Here is a 22,372-nt window from a genome sequence, read left to right as displayed (position 1 = left end):
AAAGAATAGAAGAGAATTGAGTTTCTTATGTGTTATGAGCAGAATTTACCTCTGGGGTTACAGATGAAGATTATCAGTGTGAGAGTCCTCCTCTCTTCTTCACTCTTCTAGCATTACATCAGTACATCCCTCTGGACATTTGACTGTCACTCTCCACCCTCATGATGATGTCAGCACTCAATGTCTTTAACATCTCAAACACTTATTTACAATCATTTACAAATCAAATCTGGTGTCATGAAGATGGTACGAATCATCCATTGCACAAGAAAATTTCATACAGGATACCAGAAGATAAACAAAGAAAACACATTAAGTTCATGGCGCATGAATGTTTAAGTGTGTGGATTTTATTGTGTTATGTGTCCAAAATCTAAATGTTGTGCATGATTCATCTTTTCAACATTACTGCCTTTTGTAAATCTATAATTCTTTTAAACCATTATTACAAACATTAGTTTGATCTCTGAATGTTTCCAGTGTTTGTTTTCACAGACAATCCTGTTGTGCTCATCACAGAGTGTTCTCTTATATGTTTTGGATATTCAAATGTTGCTGCCCAGAATTCTCCATGAGAACATTTACATGATCTTAGAACAAACAAATCATGTCTTGAAAGTGAATATTGAGGTCAGAAGTGTCTTGTTTTTCATCTTGTTTGGTTTTCAATGTGTGAAAAGGACGTCTGGAGAATGAAGTTAATTTAATAGTTGGTCTTGAAGTCTTTTAGTACTTCTGTTATAATAACATTAAAAATCTGTCTGAAAGAGTCTTTATTCTGAACTCATAACACCAAACACAATGAGAGTGATTTTCAGGAAGAGAAAACACTGCTGTGAGTTCAGAAGAAAAACATTCTTTCAGTAGAAATCAATCCAGCAAAGAACTGAATCACCTCAAAAGTTGTTTTCTGTGATTTTCTGCTGGTTTCCTGTAAGAGATTTCCTTGTGCAATGTATGATTCGTACAATCTTTGTGTCACCAGATTTGTTTTGTAAATAAAGATGCCAAATGTCCCCCTAGGCGTCAACATGTGGACGAATGGAACTCTATTGCTTTCAGTTGCTTTGTGCGTCAGATCAAGACCTGTGAGGCAAATGAGCCTGTTCCGTCATCTCAATTTCTTCTTCTTCCATAGCGAGTAGCACCAAAGTTGAGGTGCATTATCACCGCCCACTACGTCTTCTTAATTTGTTGAGAACGATACCCTAAATCAGTTTATTTTTATTGTTTTGGAAAGGCTTGAAATATTATCTGAATTACCATACTATCTCCAGCAACTATAAGCGTCAACATTTGATCATTTGAAGAATACTGTGTACTTCACAAACTTAAGTCTTAATATGTTGGCCAAACATTAAGGTCACCAAAACTCCTACAAGAAATAATACTAGTTTTTAACTAGTGGTACATTTAAGATACTTTCTTATATAAACAAATCATTATGTTTTTAAATATATAAACTAACATGGCTGAAGATTTTTCAAATATTTTCAGATTTTATTCTCAATGGTTTCGTAAAACCAAACTTTTATAAATAAAGTTTTCATTTCAAATGTGCTTGCTTTGTATTCCACAGGACATCATGATGTCTTTACACTTCTTCAGCACAGTACAGAGCTCAATGTGTCTTAAACCTCAGCTTATTACCTGCAATTGTTTTGTTAACAATGCGTTTGAAAAGATAAATAATTTTAATATGTTTTTAAAAGGTGTACTAAATATTGTTTTGATTTTCTTTTCAGACTATAACCGCTGTCCACATAAACGACCCCAGCTATATATATCTGAAATAAAGGAGGGGCCCACCAACTATTTACTTAACGCTGCTAACACCTAAGTTTATTTCACAGTGTATTGTCACAAACAATAAAACGAGTATGAAAGGTTTATATCTTTATATAAGATGTTTGCTTTCGTTAGATCAGAAATCATAACAGAACAAAGCATGAATATAAAAAAATGAAAAATACTTTGAATTAAACCAGTACAGTAAGTCAAAAAGAATATAGCAATTCTGCAAAGTAAATCTTTAAACAAAAGAATAATGAAATGACAATAACAATAAAGAAACTTATATACTCAGTTCAGGGTTGTAGATTCCTTGGACAAGTATGGACTCACTACTATGAAAGTCAATTGTCAATGATGTTAATGATGATGTCCCAGTTCCACAATGGCTAGTCACATTGACCTTCAAAAACGCAAATAGTCCACAAAGACAAAGGAGATCATAGTGGACTTCAGGAAGGCGAAAGGAGGCACACACGACCCCATCCACATTAACGGGATGGCTGTTGAACGTGTTTCCAGTTTTAAGTTCCTGGGGACCCATATTTCGGAGGACCTGTCCTGGACCACCAACACCTCATGCCTGGTCAAGAAGGCTCACCAGCGTCTCTTCTTTCTGAGGACACTGAAGAAGAACCAACTGTCTTCAACTATTCTGGTGAACTTCTATCGCTGCACGATAGAGAGCATCCTGACCAACTGTGTCACAGTGTGGTACGGGAACTGTTCTGTTGCTGAGCGCAAGGCACTGCAGCGGGTGGTGAAAACAGCCCAGCGCATCACAGGGACTACACTCTCTTCCATTGAGGACATCCAAAAGAAACGCTGTCTGCGTCGAGCTCACAGCATTCTCAAGGACTCCTCTCACCCCGCTCATAGACTGTTTACTCTCCTGCCTTCCGGCAGGCGCTTCAGGTGCCTCCGGACAAGAACCGGCAGACTAGGAAACAGCTTTTTTCCCAGAGCTGTTTCATTATTGAACTCTGCTCCCCACTGATTCCACTACCCCTCATAACTTTAACTTTAATGCTGCTATTACATTGTTTACATTGCACTACAGGGCTGCCATTCATGACTGAACTGTACACACCAGTACTTCATGTATCTGCTCTATCGGACTGTTTACACACACAGCATCATTTGCACTCTATACTGCTCATTTGCACTAATGGACTACTCTCATAACTAGATTACCTCATCTAGTGCACTGTAACTTTCATAACTGCATTACCTCATCTACTGCACTGTAACTGCATCTACTCATCTATTGCACTATAACTTCAATAACTGCATTAACTCATCTACTGCACTGTGACCTTAATAACCGCATTAACTCATCTACTGCACTGTAACTTCAATAACTGCACTAACTCATCTACTGCACTGTAAATGTATAACTGCATCTACTCATGTATTGCACTATAACTTCAATAACTCATGTACTGCACTGTACCTTTAATAACCGCATCAACTCATCTACTGCACTGTAACTTTAATAGCTAATGTCTGTAACTAATGCACACTCAAGTCACTTGCACTATTGTATAGTCTATATTGTTATCTGTTCATAACCACCTGTACATTAATGTTCACAGTATATAGCCTTCTGTTTATATTGTTCATAGTACATACCGACTGTCATATTTTCATAGTACATGCCTATTGTATAGTATTTTCCTAATATTGTATCCTGTATTTATTCACACTGTATATCCTGCACTTGCTAATTGCACTTCTGGTTAGACCTAAACTACATTTCGTTACACTGTACTTGTACATGTGTAATGACAATAAAGTTGAATCTAATCTAATCTAATCTAAAAAATTACGATCCACCGCATCAAATCCTTATACTCAGGATTAATGGATGAAAAACCTTCTTCTTCTGGTAAATCTTGATATCCAAAAAGGTGGAGCTTTAGTAAATTGTTCAAATTCCTCACACCATAATATAAGGTCACCTATAAAGAATCCATAAGATTGACCTGGGGCCTGTACCATGAAGCCGGTTTAGGTGGCTATCCAGGTAAGTTTAGGATTACTTTGCGCCAACCCTGGGTTTTAGGTATCATGAAAGTAACTCAGCTTTAATCGGTGTTCATCGCCATGGTAACTTACGCTGCACGGCTAACCTGCTCGGGAGCAGGCTATGATCTAGATTAGAGATCTCACTCCGAAAATAAACCAATCAGCGGCGAGCAAATTTACATAGAAGTGAGGCAACTAACTCACAGTGCGTGTTAAAATGGCTAGTTATTTTTAATAATGTTTAATCAAATAAAAATACTAACATAAAAAGATGTAAATATATATTACAAATTTAAAATCAAGTAATGATAACTATGTTGGTAAAATCTGATTTTAGAGATGGCATTTGCTGGCTTTCCCTTACACATGGAATTAAATGTATTAATATTCCATTCTTTTATTGTACTACATACAATATGTATTTCTTTGCATTGCATTTTTTACAATCTTGTCTGTGGTGCAGAACATCTAGGAACACTTCCAGTTTCACTGTGTTCACTGTGTCTTTGTCCACTGAAGAATTTTCTATTAAACAGCTACAGTAAGATATAGACAAAACCATAAATTGACAGGTGACATCACATATTTTTTAACACTGCTATTTTAATCTTTTTGTTATCAAGTTACACTTACAATGAACCTAAATAATGTATCTTACAGTAGGCCTACATTTTTAAATATTTAAGACGTTTTTAATACTTATAATGCCTACAACATTCCCTATGCATCTGTGTTTTTGTCACTGCTTTAAGGAAGGTAAAGTATAACAGGGCTGTTTAATAGCCTGTTGGTGGGAGACGGGGGTCCCTATATGCCAGAGGTTTTTGCTATCCTGACCGCAGAACCACTTCAACATGGCCCTCAATCAAACCAGAGTCAGGATTGAGATGACCATCGGATTTTTAAATGAACACTTCAACTGACAACTCAGTTCAAATACTGGTATTTTTTATTTAACCTTCTTTATTAAGAGTAAGCTTCTCTAGTGTACATGTGTCACTTCTGTAACGTTTGAAGGTAAACACTTCAGTTTCTGGGGAAGGTTGTGAAATGTCCTACAATAACAGAGACACCAGTAACATAAAATATAAATGCTCACATTCAAACTTGTGCCATAATGAATAGTTCAGTACATTTATCTCTTTAACTTAGTCAGCACACAGATCGTTTCACTTCATCATATGCTTCATCCTCATTAATAAAGGTAAACTAAATGAAAACGTCTTGGTTACGTATGTAACCTCAGTTCCCTGATGGAGGGAACGAGACGTTGTGTCGAGAACGACAGATGGGGTTCGCCCTTGAGAACCAATCAACTCTGACTACTATAGAAAAGGCCAATGAAATTTGGCGAATGCAATTTGCATGCCGGGCTCCGCCCCCGGAAATCCGGTATAAAAGGAGGCCGGCGTGCAGCATTCACTTACCTTTGTTCTGAAGAGCCTGAGACCTCTCAAACTGCAGCAGAATACGATACGTGTTCGTGGCATAAGGGACACAACGTCTCGTTCCCTCCATCAGGGAACTGAGGTTACATACGTAACCAAGACGTTCCCTTTCTGTCGGTCTCTCGACGTTGTGTCGAGAACGACAGATGGGGTTGCCTATGGAAAACGCCACAACGCTGTATCGCGTCACAATCTCTAGCGAAGCGACGGTAACAAGCCTGGGCGTGTCATCTCGAAGCTTTCGTGAGACTGTAACCTTCCAGTGTGGTGGTCGGGGGGTTCCAGAGCTTTCTTGGAGAAAGATGGGTACAGCCCTGACCGGTAACTTTCACGGACGGGGCCTTAGCTCTCTATAGGCGAGAGGCCGTCCAGATCAGTTTACACCGGGTAAGCGCGACTCTTAATCAGAGAAGCGCTACAGAGGCCACCTCCTACCCGTGGGGAGGAATATGGTGGATATAGGTATGGTCTCGTCCTTGGAGGAGAACGCATGGAACGTGCGGACTGAGTAGTTAACCGCGAGGTGGAGGCCCACCTGGGGAAGCTCATGGGTTACCAGGAGTGGGAACCATTCTCATGAGGATACATCAGACGGAACAGCCCACGGAGGGGGTGTTACAGACGTCCGGTAGCACTAGGTCCGGTTAGAGCTATCTGTGATAGCTCACATGGTATCCCGGCCTAAGGGGGAAGGCTGCTCTGCCCAGCCAGCCCCCAGGGGGTGCTTGTTTGGTGATGGATGGAATGCCTATTCTTAACCAGTGTCTGGGTAAGAAGGGAGGCTGGTGAGGTACCAGTCTCTTAGCGATGTGTTCGGGTAAGAAGAAAAGGTAAATAGCACACTGACCCAACCTGTTAGAGGGTGGAAAGGTGCTTTCGCAGGCATACGCCCCCCCGGATGCCAGTCCTACATGTCGCCACGCAGGACGTGGGCTGACACCGGGTTTACGCGAAGGTTGTTAACCCTTGCGAAGGTGTTTGGGCATAGCCCAACCCGCAGCTCTACAGATGTCTGCTAGAGAGGCGCTTCTGCCAGTGTCCAGGAGGTGGCTAAACTCCGTGTGGAGTGAGCCCTCACTGCCAATGGGCATGGGAGATTCTGAGATCGGAATGCCGTCGTAACGGCGTCCACGACCCAGTGCGCCAGCCTCTGTTTGGAGACAGCCTTCCCCTTCTGCTGTCCTCCAACAGACACGGAGCTGGTCAGAGCTTCAGAGCTCTGCGTGCGGTCCAGTACGTACTGGACACAACAATAATCGGGTTGGGGCTTCCTCCCCTATGGGGAGCGCCTGCAAGTTCACCACTTGGCCCCGGAGGGAGTAGTGGGAACTTCTTGGGCACGCATCCGGGCCTGGGTCTCAAGATAACGTGAGAGTTTCCAGGGCCGAGTTTAAGGCAATCCAGGGACACGGAGGATGCTCGGTGGTCCCCTACCCTCTTGAAGGAAGTGAGCGCCGTCAGGAGGGCCGTCTTACTCTATGAGGAAGATCGGAACCTCCGAGGGGCTCTTTGGGGGGCCCTGAGGCTCCCCAGGACCACTTAGGGTCCCAAGAGTGTATGGAGCGGAGATGAGGCGGATTCCGCCCTCTCGCTGCTTAGGAACCTGGTGACCAGGTCGTGTTGCCCTAGAAACTTTCCACCGACTGAGTCGTGATGAGTGGCAATAGCGACTACATACACTTTCAGTGTGGAAGGGAGATGTTAGTCTCCAGTCTCGTGAGAAGGGGAACACAATCCTGATCAAGCACCTCAGTGGGTCTTTCTCGTTGAGAAAGACACCAGGACGAGAAGAGGCACCGTCTAGAGGCGTGTAACCGCCTAGTAGATGGGGCCCTAGCCTGGGTGATGGTCTCAGCCGTATAGGGGGAGTAGCCATCTTAGGATCTTCTCGTCCCGTCTAGAGACCAGACATGGGTGTTCCAGAGGTCTGATCTGGGATGCCAGAACGTGTCCTTCCCCTGAGAGAGCAGGTCCTCTGTCAGGGGAATGGTTCAGGGGGAGTCGCTGTCCAGAGCATCGGCTCTGAGGCCAAGTGCGGTTAGACCGGTGTGGTGTAACCAATAACTCTTGGTGCTCCTGCTCCCTGACCTTGCACAGAGTCTGTACAAGAAGGCTCCTGGGGGGGGGAAGGTGTGCTTCCGCCCATCCCGCGGCCAGCTGTGCGCAAGGATATCCGTGCCGAGGGCAGGGACTATCAAGCGGGCAAATGGTGGTGTTACGGGAGGTGAACAGGTTTTACCTGGGCCTACCCGAACAGCCTCCAAATGAGCTGGACTGCACGGGGGTGGAGTCGCCACTCTCCACGAGGCATAAACTGGCGAGAAAGCACGTCGGCTGTCTAGTTCAGTTTGCCCGGGGTGTGTGGCCTGCAGGGAACGAGTCACCTGTTGACTCCACCGGAGGAGGCGTCGAGCAAGTTGTGTTTAGCTGCTGTGTGCGAACGCCACCCTGACGATCTGTATTCGCTACAGCTATAGTGCTGTCCTCGGAACAGCACGTGCATGTCTCTCACGAGAGGCCGTAGCCTGCTCAGTGCAAGTAGCATAGCCCACAACTCTTGGCAATTGATATGCCAGCGCAGGCGGGGGTTCGTCCAACACCCCACCTGCGTGCCCGTTGCACACTACACCGCACCCCTGCAGGGAGACTTCAGTCGTCACCACGACCTGCCTCATAACCTGCTCAGAGGGACCTGAGTCCGTCGAAAAAGTCATAAAGACTAGGGGTTATGATGCGTCGGCAGCAGGGCGGCATCACCATGCGCCTGCTGCCGGTGTGCCACGCTCTCCTCGGAACTCGACTCTGAGACCAGTGTTGGAGCGGTGTCATGTGCATCAACTCGAGGGGTATTAACCCGCGAGGATGCCATGTGTCCCAGGAGCCTCTGAATTGTTTCAGGGGGACCGCTGTCTGCCTAAAATGTTCATTTCAGACAGTTCAACACTGGTTGGGCACAACTGCGGACAGGTGTGCCGACATGGTGACAGAGTTGAGTTCCATACCGAGAAAGAGGATGCTCTGCACTGGGGAGAGCTTGCCCCTCTCTTGGTTGACCTGGAGTCCCAATCGACCTAGGTGCCGGAGCACCAGGTCCCTTTGTGTACATAACAGATCTCGCGAGTGTGCCAAGATAGGCCAGTCGCTGAGATAGTTTAGTACCCGCTCGCCTTCCTCCTCTCAGGGAGAAAGGGCGGTCAGGGACAGACCGAAAGGGAGGACTCTGTACTGATATGCCCGCCTCTCGCACGTGAACCGTGGGAACGGCCGGTGTCGAGGAGGATCGAGACATGAAAGTAAGCGTCCTTCAGGTCGATTGCCACGAACCAATCCTGACACCTCATAGATGTCAGGACGCGCCTCTGTGTGAGCACCCTGAATGGCAGCTTGTGAAGGTGCTCTGTTCAGGGTACGCAACTTTGGGGGCAACCCGCCGTCTTTCTTGGGAACGATGAAGTGCGGGTGGTGACCCACTGAACATCTTGGTTTTGAGGGACGAACTCGATGCCTGTTTTGCCAGAAGGGTGGTGACCTCTACCCGAAGTACGGAGGCGTCCCTGCCTCTGACAAAGGGAGAGATGATGCCCCGAAACTTGGGTGAGTCTCTGGCGAACTGGATCGAGTAACCAAGACGGACCGCCCTCATTAGCCAGCGAGACAGTGTGGGCAGCTCTCGAGCTCCCAGGGACTGTGACAGGGTGAGCAAGGGGACGGTCTGCTTCATCATTCCCACGGGGGGTGGTTCGTCGGCTGGCGGAGCTAACCATGTCGTGGGGAGTCCCCGGAGGGAAGGTTTGCTCCGCCTACTTACCTGCCTGGCGGGACAACGGCACGCACTGTCGGTTTGAGAGTGGTGACAGCTGCCGTATGTGTACGACCTCACGCCTCGCCAGGGTGTGAGGTCGTTTCGCCGAGCACAGTCCAGTGGAGTGTGCGATCGGCTGCAAGTAAACACGGGGAGAACAGAAAACTCAGTGAGTAAGTGGGCGCCAAGCCCTAACAAGGGCCCGGCTTTGGTGACGAGGCAGGAGATGTCCCGAACCGACCGATCAGAGCCGTGGCTGTGAAGGTTCGGGCCCGATGTTGTTCTCCCTGGGGTCTTCCCGTCAGTGTCCCTTCTCGCGAGGAGGTTGCTGACGGGGTGGAGGTTTCCCCCTCGACCTCTGCTTCCGGGGTGCCGCCTGTGGGGGCACAGGAACCGGAGCCGATGTCGAAAGGGTCCTGGGTTGCAGGGAAGCAGACGTCACGTGAGATCTCGGAGGCCTGTAGGCGGCCGAGTCGCGGCGTGAAAAAAATGTGGTTAATTGCCACTGTCTGCTTCGCCGTCAAAAAACTGCTGAGCGCAGTCCTCGACGGTGTTACCAACAACCCACCCTGCGAGATGAGTGCATCAAGAAAGCGGACTTCCTTGCTGTCACTCTTCTGCACAAGGTATAGCCGGGGGTGTCTCTCCTGGACCACTACCGTGGACATCGTCCGACCCAGGGCCCGTGCCGCCACCTTAGTCGCCCGTAGAGCGCTGTCAGCGGTGGCACGGAGATCCTGCATTATACCCGGGTCGGCCTTACCCTCGTGGAGCCCTCTCAACGCCCTGGCCTGGCGGACCTGCAGGATGGCCAAGGCATAGAGAGAGGAGGCAGCCTGGCCCGCAACATCGCAAGCTTTCGATACCAGTGATGCCGAAGTCTTACGTGCTTTGGACGGTAGGAGTGGTCGATCCCCCCCCCAGGTGGTAGCCGTCCGCGGCACAGGTGCACCGCAGGTGGACGTTCCACCGGGGGGATCTCGACGCAGTCCTTGGCTGCCTCACCATCGAGGGAAGTAAGTGAGCCAGAGCTGGTTTCACTGGAACGGTCCGTGAGTGGAGCGTTCCAAGTTTTACACAGCTCCTCATGCAACTCCGGGAAAAACATGGCACCCGGGGTGGGCGCGGTTTGCACCGCGCACCGACCTCGGGAACCACGTATCCCCGGGTTAGCACGGATGACATCACTTCTGCTTCCTCCTGAACTCGACCGCTGGGGGTGGAGTTTGGATTCGGCAGAGTCGGATGCCAGTCTCCATACGATGCTGCGAGCGACATCTCATCTACGTCACACATCGTTTCCGAGTGTGTGCGTGAGGATCCGGACGGTATGCCACCGCCGGTTGGGGAACGTTCAGAAGAGCGAATCGGGGTGCGATCGGCCCGTGAGCACTTGGCTGGCGGGTTTACGTTCGCAGAGTTCCCCATATCACTAACGCTGCTAACGTGGGTGGTCATCGGGGCCGTAGCCACAGATGTCACAGCCCGGGTAGCAGACGAAATGGTGGCTGGTTCCCGTAGGAAGACAGCCACCCGTGACCGCAACTTCTGAATGACAATCTGCCCGCAGTGCAGGCAGATGTGTCAACGAACGCTGCTTCAGTGTGCTGGACGCCCAGACGCCTAATGCAGCGATCGTGTCCATCCCCCTCCTCGATGAGGGTGCCGCACCCAAGAGAACAGCGGTACATGCCGCGCTGGAGAATGCTCAGTCAGTCCTGAAAAGGACTTTTAGAAAAAATCTCTAACACCTCCGGAACCGCCGAGACGCCCAGGGGAAGGTCGCTGCAGGAAGGGACGATCCGCTGTAACACGTCGTAGCACCAGCGTGTAGTTGTAGAGGATTGAATCCTGAGTTGTACTCATGAGCGATGGCTCTGAAGAACAAAAGGTAAGTGAATGCTGCACGCCGGCCTCCTTTTATACCGGATTTCCGGGGGCGGAGCCCGGCATGCAAATTGCATTCGCCAAATTTCATTGGCCTTTTCTATAGTAGTCAGAGTTGATTGGTTCTCAAGGGCGAACCCCATCTGTCGTTCTCGACACAACGTCGAGAGACCGACAGAACGGGAACTAATGTTAGCAGGATATGTTCATTCACTGTTGGGGCACATACACACATAACACACATCATATTACATTACTGTAATATTTACCTTACTACAGTATACTACAATAAATGTGTGTACTATATAGTCATTCAACTTGTGCATTTGACAACCCAAAACTAATCCTGTAACCCAGAGTTTGTTCAACTACCATCATGGTACAGGCCCTGGAAACTAAGTTTCTCAATCTGGACTCCCAATGCGTGTTTGCTGGAGGTGCCTACCACCACACCATGCTTCCCTCTCCAAAACAAAACCCCCCTTCTTCCTCTACCCTACCACCAGTTTAATTCAAAGGAGCTTTAGCGCTCAAGCGCCCCCTTGGAGTGTGTAGAGTCATTACCTGGGTAACAGCTAACACTGTTACAAGACAGTGAACAAACCAAAACAGAAACTTTGTCCCCACTGCCAAAAACCCAGCAATGCCAGCGCAAGTATGGTTACATGACAAAAATCTAAGGCAAAGCAAAAAACACATTGAGGAGACTGCATGGAGGTCTACCACCAAGAAACACAGACATGCAGATCGTATGGTGGATTCTACCCTCATTGCTGTTAGTCTTGTTTTGCTAGTGTAGTATTAGCGTACTGTATTCATTATATTCTGTTTACTGTATATTTATAATTCACAAGAAATAATATGATTATATGGGGCAGTTGTTGCATAAGTGTTAGAGAGTCTGACCTGTCACCTAAATGTTGCAGGTTCAAGTCTCAAGACTCACGGGAAATGTAGGTGGAGGGAGTGTAAGTACAGCACTCTGAGGTGCCCTTGAGCAATGCATCTTACACCTAATGTGTGTTCCCCGAGTCTCGGAGTCTCGGAGGCCACAAGTCACTTCACATTGTACAATAATTAAATAGTAAATTGTATTACTTTATAAGCCAATTTTGTTCTTTTTAAAAGAGCAACTAAAGTTATTTTAGAAGAAGTCATTACTTCAGTTGGTCCCTGTGCTAAGGGTCCTCTTCAAAGCATCTTTGACAAAATCCCCGGCCTCTATGAATACTTCATTAAAAGTAAGTCATTTGTTTATGTGATTGTTATAATCTTTCATGTATCAGATGTCAGTGTCTTCTAAATGTAGTCAAAATAATTTCTCCAAACAAAATACAAAAAGCACCATTTCACTGTAGTTTGTATTGTTTAATTGTGACAGGCTGATACTTCTGCTAAAGACTTCATTTAATTCCCGTCATGGAGTAAATCACACGAGATGATTTGTGTAAGTGATCCTATTTGACATTTTTTATCAACTTTATCATATATTTGTGTATTTTTGTATGTGCTTTGACCACCTTTTCCAGATTTTGTGTCCAAAGCTGAAAAATTTGTTTTTGCTAGATTCACTCTGCAATAGTGGTTTAGTGATGCCAGATACAGTCAAGTAAACAGATCTTTTAAAGAAAAGTTCATGTTCTAAAGTTCATGTTCAACAGTTCTAGCAAAGCTCAAGTTCCGAGCGGTTGATGGTAATTCTGTTCTAAGACATTCAACATTTTCCTTTATTTGTTCTCAACGGTTCTTATGTGAACAATGAGATATGAAGTTTAAGAACCTGAAGTTATTTATTTAATTCACGAAGTCCACAAAAACATATTGTGTTGTATTTTCACTATAGCATCTGTCCCTCTTATTCAACTTTTTTCAGCTCTGTAGTATAAATATATACAGTATGTACAGATGGGTGTGCGGATGAGAATGACTTTAATAGAATTTTCCATATTCAACAAAAATATATTTGGATGAAGTATATTATTTAATATAATTTAATTTGTTTTTAGTTGTTAGCCACACAGTATTGTGGTATAAAAAAGTATGTAAAGTGTTCTTTCATTTTGTAAATAGGAATAAGAGGCGAACACAACAAAAATTCTGGTAATGTTTCTAAATCTAGACGATGATGTGTGTTTACATATCACTTTAGGAACTCTATTACTCACTATGGCTTTGTGTTAGTTGTATTTTATCTGGTTCCTGACTGAGGTTTGCTCTGCAGAAGCCTGTGTAACAGCTGGTATGGTACTGGATCAGACTTATACACTGTGATAAACATTCAATTAATGATTTTTAAAAGATAAGGTTTTATTCTGGGTTAGAGATCGCAACCCAAAACTGGACCAATCAGCTGTGAGAATGTGATGTACATCTGATGCAGTGAACCCTGCTTATCTCTCGCTCTAAATAAAAAAAAGGTGAAAGTGATAACATGTGAGAGGGAAATTATTTTGCTGCCAAGTGTTTATTTGTATTGTATATGTATACATTTATTGATTAGAATTTTAAACACATTCATATAATTGTCATATAATTTGATAAAGAATATTTATTAATTAATATTAAACAAAGCATTTAATTTAATTAACTATATTCATATAAAAATAAACTTTCACATATAAAGCATTTTAAATTAATGAAGTATACATATTATCTATTGATCTTACTGTAAACCTTTATAAATAATTTAAATTCAGTTGATTCTGTGTTGATAAAGTCAGTAGCTGCCTTCTCAAACTTTCACATCAGCCGTGTTTATTCTTGACCTGTCAATGTGTTTTAATTCATGACATTTTATCATAATGATCTCTTCATCTTCAACAGAAAAGTGAATTGCGCTGATACTCGTGAGAAGTCAATCATGCTGATGATGCTTTCTGTGTTCTGTGTGATTGGCTGTTTGCCGCACGTGTCACACTTTTATGTCCACGCGCCTCACAAACTCTGGATAAAACCTGAGTAGACAGAGAAAGTTTAAACCAAGTGCGCGGCTGTGTGACACGTGGCCTGAATGTCAGGATCGGTGGATAATTGTGGCTGTTAATGTTCACATCATGCCATGGCAACCCTGAATAAAACAATGTATGAGAAACGACTTAGACGTGTTAGTTGCAGTGACGTCCTAAGTACCAAGATAACGTTTACTAGATAAGTTTGCATTTAGGCATTTGGCAGAGGTTTTTATCCAAAGTGACTTACATTGCTTTATCCTATACATTTATCCCCTGGGATCGAACCCACAACCTTGCGTTGATAACACAATGCTCTTACCACTGAGATACAGGAAAGCTATTCATGTAAAATACATCAGTAATCAGCATTTTTTGCAACAACTAATTAATTAATGAATCAGCATCAACTACATTAAAGAGAATCACTTCATTTAAAGTGAATAAAACAGCCTTCTTACTAGAGTTAAACTAACACTGATGAACTGATCGCATACATGACTGAATGTGTCGCACAGCGCGCAGGTGAGATGAACGTGGAGATCAGACAGTGGACCAAACCACTGTGAGAGGCAGGGGAGGAACTCAATAGTTTTAAACTTAAAACGCATTTTTTGCGTTTGTATTTTATTCTAATTGCACATGTAGTTTAGGTAAACATAAATATATTTATGACAATAGAGAATGCGAGTTTAATTGATTTGGGGAAGCGTCCCCTCCGTCCCACCCGGGATTTACGCTCCTGCTCACTTAGACTTACAGAACTAAGACAAAAGTTTCTGTGAATAACTGCATATGCTGTTCGAAGCACATAAACATGTTGTTTTGTTCCAATTATTGATTCTTTTTCAATTTAGTCAAAGACTCAGACATACACATACTATATAGACAAAGACATAGATGTGAAGTGACGTATTTCGTATTATATGAAACATTAAAACTATAAATGGACACAAAGACAGCTTTTCCACCCTTTGACCACAAGAGGGCGCTAGTGTGCACCGTTTTGAACGTTTCGAGGACGAATTTGAGGGGAAACGACTCCCAGATGTGTGTGTGATATCAGAGGAGTGATGCTACAAACACAAACAGAAATCAAAACTTGTTTAATGTTTGTGTCTTTACTCTGGTGTTATCGTAAAGGTTGTTCTAACATCCCAACTTTTCTTGGATACAGTCACATTATTTGAGTTTATCATTATTTAAAACTTTAAAACTTTGGATCTGAAAGTGTTTGCTTGAATGTCTGAATGAGTTTAGTAGAAAAAAGTATAATTTTTGCAAACATACATGTTTTTTCATGACACAGCTAACATGTTTATATATATATATATATATGTTTTTGAAACGGATGACTTTGACTAAATACTGAAGAAAGAACAGACAATAAGAGCACAGAATAGATGTGAACTCCTTTAATATTGTTTAAAAAGCATCACAGGGTGAGTCAAGAAGCTGCTTGATAAAATGACAAGAAAACATTTCTGAAAATTCTAGTCAAAAGGTGACGACACTGAAGATGATCAAATATAACATAGTTCCCATAGTTCCCTTTGTTTTATTTCATGAGTTCATTTATTGTTCTTAAATGAGGAAAACATATGAACACATTAGTGAGTAAGTGTCCGAACACTTTAGAGCGGTATAGTGTACATGCTTCTGCAATGTTGTGTATCTTTCCTCAGATCTTTCAAAAGCAATTCAACAGGACTTTTCCCGTGATGAGATGTCTGATACTTCTGTACAGAAACATATTTCATCAGCTCTCTTTCACTTCAAGTCCCTCAGCTTGTGCAATTCACATTCTCTTCACTAGTCATGAGTTCTGGAGCATCATCAGCATGATTGACTTCTCACGAGTATCAGCGCAATTCACTTTTCTGTTGAAGATGAAGAGATCATTATGATAAAATGTCATGAATTAAAACACATTGACAGGTCAAGAATAAACACGGCTGATGTGAAAGTTTGAGAAGGCAGCTACTGACTTTATCAACACAGAATCAACTGAATTTAAATTATTTATACAGATTTACAATAAAATCAAAAGATAATATGAATACTTCATTACTTTAAAATGCTTCATAAATTACAGTTTGTTTTCATAAGAATATTTTTAATAGCATTATTTTATTAAATTTTATATTAAAATTTTCAAATTATATGAATGTTTTTTTACATTTTAATAAATAAATGTAAATATTAATATAATACTATATATTTACATTTATGAATTTTAAACAGACAGATGAAGAGATTCAGTTGTGTTTTTCCCTCTGGAGTTTACACATCAAGATCTTTTCTCTTTGAAGTGAGTGAAGGGTATAGAGATGATCACTTCACAATGGAACGCAGGGTAAAACTGCTGATATTTCCCACATCTCAGCATGAGAGGGGGGAGTTTAGTGACGCTAGACTGCATTAATAATATTAAATAAAAGATGCATCGCTATAGTATTAAATATATAATATAATGAGTTAATTACTAAATACAAAGAAGTATTTTAACAATTGTGACAGTTAACAATCACACTGTTGTATAGAAAACAACGGTCACTTCTGTTTCCTGTTAGTATGTCCCAGTGTGTGAATATTGTTTTGATACACACTAAAATGTATATACTCCATTAAAAAACAATACATACTTTAAGAGCGTAGTATAAGTAGGCGAACTGGGACGCAGCATATGTCTCAGTGTCTGCAGACTTTTAGCTTTGCACTCAATATGAGCTTCTATTCCAACAGGAAAACAGAACTTACTATTACAGAATTATATATGTAGGCGTGTTGGGACGCAGGAAAACAATGAAAAGAGTGATGCAGGACCCCTTGGGTTGTTAAAGTATATTGTTACAGATTTACTAGAATCATATGAAAGAACATGTGTGTCTTAATGTGCATGTGTTTACTTTCACTATTCATGAGTTTGACCAGCAGAGGTCCTAGTCGAGCTCTGTCTGATATGTAAAGCTTCAGGTAATGAACCTTTTTCAACACAGTTTTATTGAGAGCTTCAGGGGTTCAGAAAGCTTCACTTAGACATCACGAAGACTGCATCTAAAATACCCCACTTGTGTTCTTTACACTTGACCACTTTACACTTGACCACTTGTGTTCTTTACACTTGACCACTTGTGTTCTTTACACTTGACCACTTGTGTTCTTTACACTTGACCACTTGTGTTCTTTACACTTGACCACTTGTGTTCTTTACACTTGACCACTTGACTACTTTCAGGACGTGTTTCCTGTTTTTGGCACAAGTGTTCTAGTGGACGTGAAGATCCCAAGTAACATGTAGTATTTCTAACCCGATGGGACAAACTTACTGTGCGTTCAGACCGCCAGCAACTGTGTTGATGTGTGTCTCTAGTCTCTTGATACGAGGTCATCAGAAGGTGTTTCTAACTTTGGTTGCTCAAGTAACATTTATAAACAAACCCCTGCAGTAACTGACAAGAGACGATGATGTGAGTGTCACTGTCACTCGTGTCACCAGCTCTCCATTGAAATGAATGACATCACCTCACTTTGATGGTGTCACTGGCGGTCTGAATGGAGTGTTAACAAGTGAAAATATGTCATTAATGTGGAATGTGCAACACTTTATGTTTAACTACGAAATGATGTGTAAAGTCAAATTTATTTTTATAGCGCTTTATTTGTATTACACAAAAAACTACACATTAGCCCGACAATACATTCAGAAATGAACAAAAGATATAAAGTGAATAATTCTTGACTGATCTGAGCCGTATTGATCAAGACTTTAATATGTTGAAGAAAAGCTCAGAAGACTGTAAGCAGGAGCTGAAGATGCAGCAGTGCAGCACACATCTGACACACTTCACCACAGAAGACACACAACACCTGATGATGTGTCACTTTTATACACAATGCACAGATATGAGCAGTTTATAGAAAATAAACAAGTGTAAATAAAACTGAGGAAATAGAAATCTCTCATCAGAGTTTTAAAGGATCTTACATGTTTAAGATGTGATGCTATTAGAAGAACTAAATATATTGACACGCTATTGTTGTTCTACACACTTTATCTCAGGCTTTGACACACAACTACACAACACAAATACAATGAGACAGACTATAATGAGATTGAAATGATGACATTCAGCAGTGATGTGAACACCACGTCATTCACACCATCAATAATAGAGAAGAACAATAATAGAAATCACTGAATAAAATGAATCATTGCATTAAAGATTCAGTTTGTGTATCCAGTTAAAGATGTTTAACACAAGAACCTGTAAATAAAACAAAGATTCAGTCAGTTAGATGAAATAAACTATATATTTTATTACATCTTCTAGTAAAGAACAGATGTGTATTTCTTAAAAGCATCATGAGCTAACTATGGTTTCAACACTTAAATTGTTCTTCTGAATATATGTCTGCAGTCTCAAACTGTAGTGACACATGCAATAGAAATCTGAATGAAATAAACACACCAGCATCTAAACTTCATCTGTCAACCTTCTGGATATCTGTGTGTTTACACTAAAAGTTCTCGACTAAAACACTCAATTTAACAACTTGACTATGATTTACTGTAAACACTTTCACATGAAAGACTTTTGATCTTTTGATCAGTCGAGTTGTAAAGTGTGTGTACTCGCCTCCGTCCTCCTCCTGTTCTTCTTCTTTCTTGGGTAGTTGTGTCCAGGACAGTTTAAAATCAGAGATGTTCAATCCCAGAGCAGACTGGAGCTAAAATCCATCAAATATTTCAATCCACACATGAAACATACTGTCATTTCTCATTCTCTCATCATCACTCATCTCATATATTTACACACATCAAACACTCTCATATATCACTTCTCTCTTAAATCATCACATTTACTTTTGTATTTTAAGACTCTTTTTCTCACCTGATGGAGGATTTTGTCGCTCTCAGCAGCTACATCACCACTGGAGGAAAACTTCAGCCTCAGAAAGGTTTTTTGTCTGTAAGGTAAAACTGAAAATACAAATTCAAAAATGACATGCAAATAAAATCACTGATATTTAGAGAAAACATTGAGCCCCAATGAACCAAAGCAGAATGACATTTTACTTTAACACTATATTTACACGACTAAAATGTTTCTCTACAGATGATAATGTTGATAAAGTGATGAGCGTTCACATGGATCTGTGATAAATGACTTAAACACTGAACTATGAATGACATGAAATAGCTGCTGATGTCACTTTGTAAAGGAAAATATAATACACATGACATCATCGTCTCATTCATACATTCACATCAACTCATATCAACACAAATACACAACACAGTGCCATTAACAAATAAATCACACTGAGGTAAACATTATGGATAATATAATCACAATATCAAAGAAATTTAAGGAAAACTTACAACTTGATGACTGAAATCATTCATTACATTTACAAGTACAATGTTAAATGCACCAGCTCAAGCAAACAGCACATTTTAATGAAATTACCTCCATAGACCTCCACCTCACACAGAACGAGATTAGTTGTACGTCCAGATCTGACCACATTCACATAACGTCCCTTCATCCCATGACATGAGAAACTGGTGGTTTCATCAAGTAGAGGTTCAGCAGTCACAGCACATCTAGAGAGAGAAAATCACTGAATCTCTATAGAGGTGTTTCAATCAATCAATGAAAAGTGTTCAAGTGATGTCATGAATAACTTTACATGGGATTGTTGTTTCCATTGTTTTCCAGTGAGTCTCCAATACGAATCTCTGCTCCACTGGTTTGATCCAAACAGCAGTCTGGTCTAGCACTGATGATCACTGTACTGATGTCATAATAATCCTGAAGATCCAGTCTCCACCATGGGTTACTCTCAGAGGATGTATGAGAGCAGTATGGAACAATCTCTGGTTCTCCTCCATTTCTGACACCATCTATGGAACGTTGAGCTGTCCAGGTATCATATGTGGATGATTGTGTTGCTGTTCCTTTAATTGCTAAATTCTCTAGAACATATAAATTCAAAGACAGTTATTCAGTCCGTCTGTAGATATATATAAAGTCAAACAACATTAAAAGATGAATATGAGGACTTTATCATTGTCTGTTTCAACATATGTGTTCTATCAGTTTGATTCATTTTCATTTGACACCACACACATAAACCACAGACTCACAGCTGAAAAACTTCTCAATTCACGTTGAAATAACTCTCTGATACTTATAAATGATTTTAAAGTCAACTATTTGATAATAAGAATGTTTTACTTGAAAGTTTTTCAACACAAGTATATTTTTTGATTTATGACTTATATCATAATCACTTGTATGAATATTAATTTAAATCAACTGTTCAAAAAACATCTATATAGTAAAATAAATTAAATAGTTATGTATTTGCAAAAATCTGAATCTGTTGATATTTCCAGTGGCAGCTCTTGAAAGACTGAGCGTCTAGATGAGTGATGATTAAAAATAAAGACCTACGAGAATGAAGCATTAGAGACACACTCTCATGAGAATTAAACTGTCATCTAACCACAAACTTACAACAATGAATGAACAATAAAAACAATAATTTACATCATTCTACATTTCTATGTGATGAATCAAAAGAAGTGATTCACCTGCTAAACTACCTGGAACAGAAACAAGACCTGTTGAACAAAAACAAGAATTTTACATGTTTTTCTGAAAATCAATTAAATTAAGTTTACTGTTTGGTCTTTATCTCTTAACTTTTGATGAATACTTTTAAAGATTTGAATGAAGAATGACTGACAGCATGTATAATGTTGAGATGTTTGTGTGTTCTATGAGATGATGTGATATGTACTTACCAGATAGTAATGTATGAGAAAGTAAGTAATTTAAAGCTTTCCTGTAGCTCAGTGGTAAGAGCATTGTGTGGTTGTGGGTTTGATCCCAGGGGATTGCAAATACCTGTGTATAAATGTATAGGATAAAGCAATGTAAGTCACTTTGGATAAAAACGTCTTCTAAATGTAAATGTAAAGTCAAATTATATGAATGAGTTTTTACATCTCACTGCTGAAGAAAAGTATTATGAGAATAAAGAATAGAAGAGAATTGAGTTTCTTATGTGTTATGAGCAGAACTTACCTCTGGGGTTACAGATGAAGATTATCAGTGTGAGAGTGCTTCTCTCTTCTTCACTCTTCTAGCATTACATCAGTACATCCCTCTGGACATTTGACTGTCACTCTCCACCCTCATGATGATGTCAGCACTCAATGTCTTTAACATCTCAAACACTTATTTACAATCATTTACAAATCAAATCTGGTGTCATGAAGATGGTACGAATCATCCTTTGCACAAGAAAATTTCATACAGGATACCAGTAGATAAACAAAGAAAACACATTAAATTCATGGCGCATGAATGTTTAAGTGTGTGGATTTTATTGTGTTATGTGTCCAAGATCTAAATGTTGTGCATGATTCATCTTTTCAACATTACTGCCTTTTGTAAATCTATAATTCTTTTAAACCATTATTACAAACATTAGTTTGATCTCTGAATGTTTCCAGTGTTTGTTTTCACGGACAATCCTGTTGTGCTCATCACAGAGTGTTCTCTTATATGTTTTGGATATTCAAATGTTGCTGCCCAGAATTCTCCATGAGAACATTTAAATGATCTTAGAACAAACAAATCATGTCTTGAAAGTGAATATTGAGGTCAGAAGTGTCTTGTTTTTCATCTTGTTTGGTTTTCAATGTGTGAAAAGGACGTCAGAGCTGATTTGATCTTGATCTCTTCATTTCATAATATCATCCAAAGATTCAGAGAATCTGGAACAATCTCTGTGCGTAAGGTTCAAGGCCGGAAAACTATACTGGATGCCTGTGATCTTCAGGCCCTTAGACGGCACCGCATCACATACAGGAACGCTACTGTAATGGAAATCACAACATGGGCTCAGGAATACTTCCAGAAAACATTGTCGGTGAACACAATCCACCGTGCCATTCGCCGTTGCCGGCTAAAAATCTATATGTGTTGATGCCATGAAATTTAAAATGATACATTTTCTCAGTTTAAACATTTGATATGTCTGTGGCGAGCAGGCCAAGGGCCAATCAACGTCGCCATGGAAACCACCTAATCACGCCACCCCACCTGCACGTCGTCAACTCCGGGACCACAGGAAGAGCAGGCTTTATAAGCACAGGAGAAAGAGGAAGAGAGAGGACATGTTCTCCTGAGACTTTGCTTACATGCTATCTGCCTTTTCTATTTTGCCACAGAATCCAGCGGGAGAAGACGAGAGGATATACCTTCACAAAACACCTCTTCACGAGACACTTCTTCACAAGAGAACCATTCCCACACGGATCTAAAGGAGCACCCCATGGACGGAGATTAAAAGGAGCTACTTCCCCATATTGCTTTGACAGCTTCACCTTTTCACGTACAATAAATCTCCCTCCGGGGCTTGTAAATTGCAGTACTGTGTCTGTTATG

General features: G+C 41.6%; 1 protein-coding gene across 1 annotated transcript; it reads right to left on the bottom strand.

Moving 5' to 3' along the window:
- Positions 1 to 17,693: 17,693 nt before the first annotated feature.
- On the bottom strand, positions 17,694 to 20,823 carry LOC130417653 (fucolectin-1-like). The gene is made up of 7 exons (XM_056743343.1): positions 20,722 to 20,823; positions 20,509 to 20,538; positions 19,602 to 19,887; positions 19,379 to 19,515; positions 18,800 to 18,888; positions 18,545 to 18,635; positions 17,694 to 17,749 (listed from the first exon to the last, which is right to left on the bottom strand). The coding sequence occupies exons 1-7, from the start codon at positions 20,783 to 20,785 to the stop codon at positions 17,694 to 17,696; spliced, it is 753 nt and encodes a 250-aa protein (XP_056599321.1). The 5' UTR covers positions 20,786 to 20,823.
- Between the last annotated feature and the right edge of the window lie 1,549 nt (positions 20,824 to 22,372).

The sequence above is a fragment of the Triplophysa dalaica genome, chromosome 1 (assembly GCF_015846415.1).
Source record: "Triplophysa dalaica isolate WHDGS20190420 chromosome 1, ASM1584641v1, whole genome shotgun sequence".
In the NCBI taxonomy this organism is placed as follows: domain Eukaryota; kingdom Metazoa; phylum Chordata; class Actinopteri; order Cypriniformes; family Nemacheilidae; genus Triplophysa; species Triplophysa dalaica.
The sequence above is the reverse complement of the archived record's forward strand: the minus strand, read 5'-3'. Positions and strand labels throughout refer to the sequence as shown.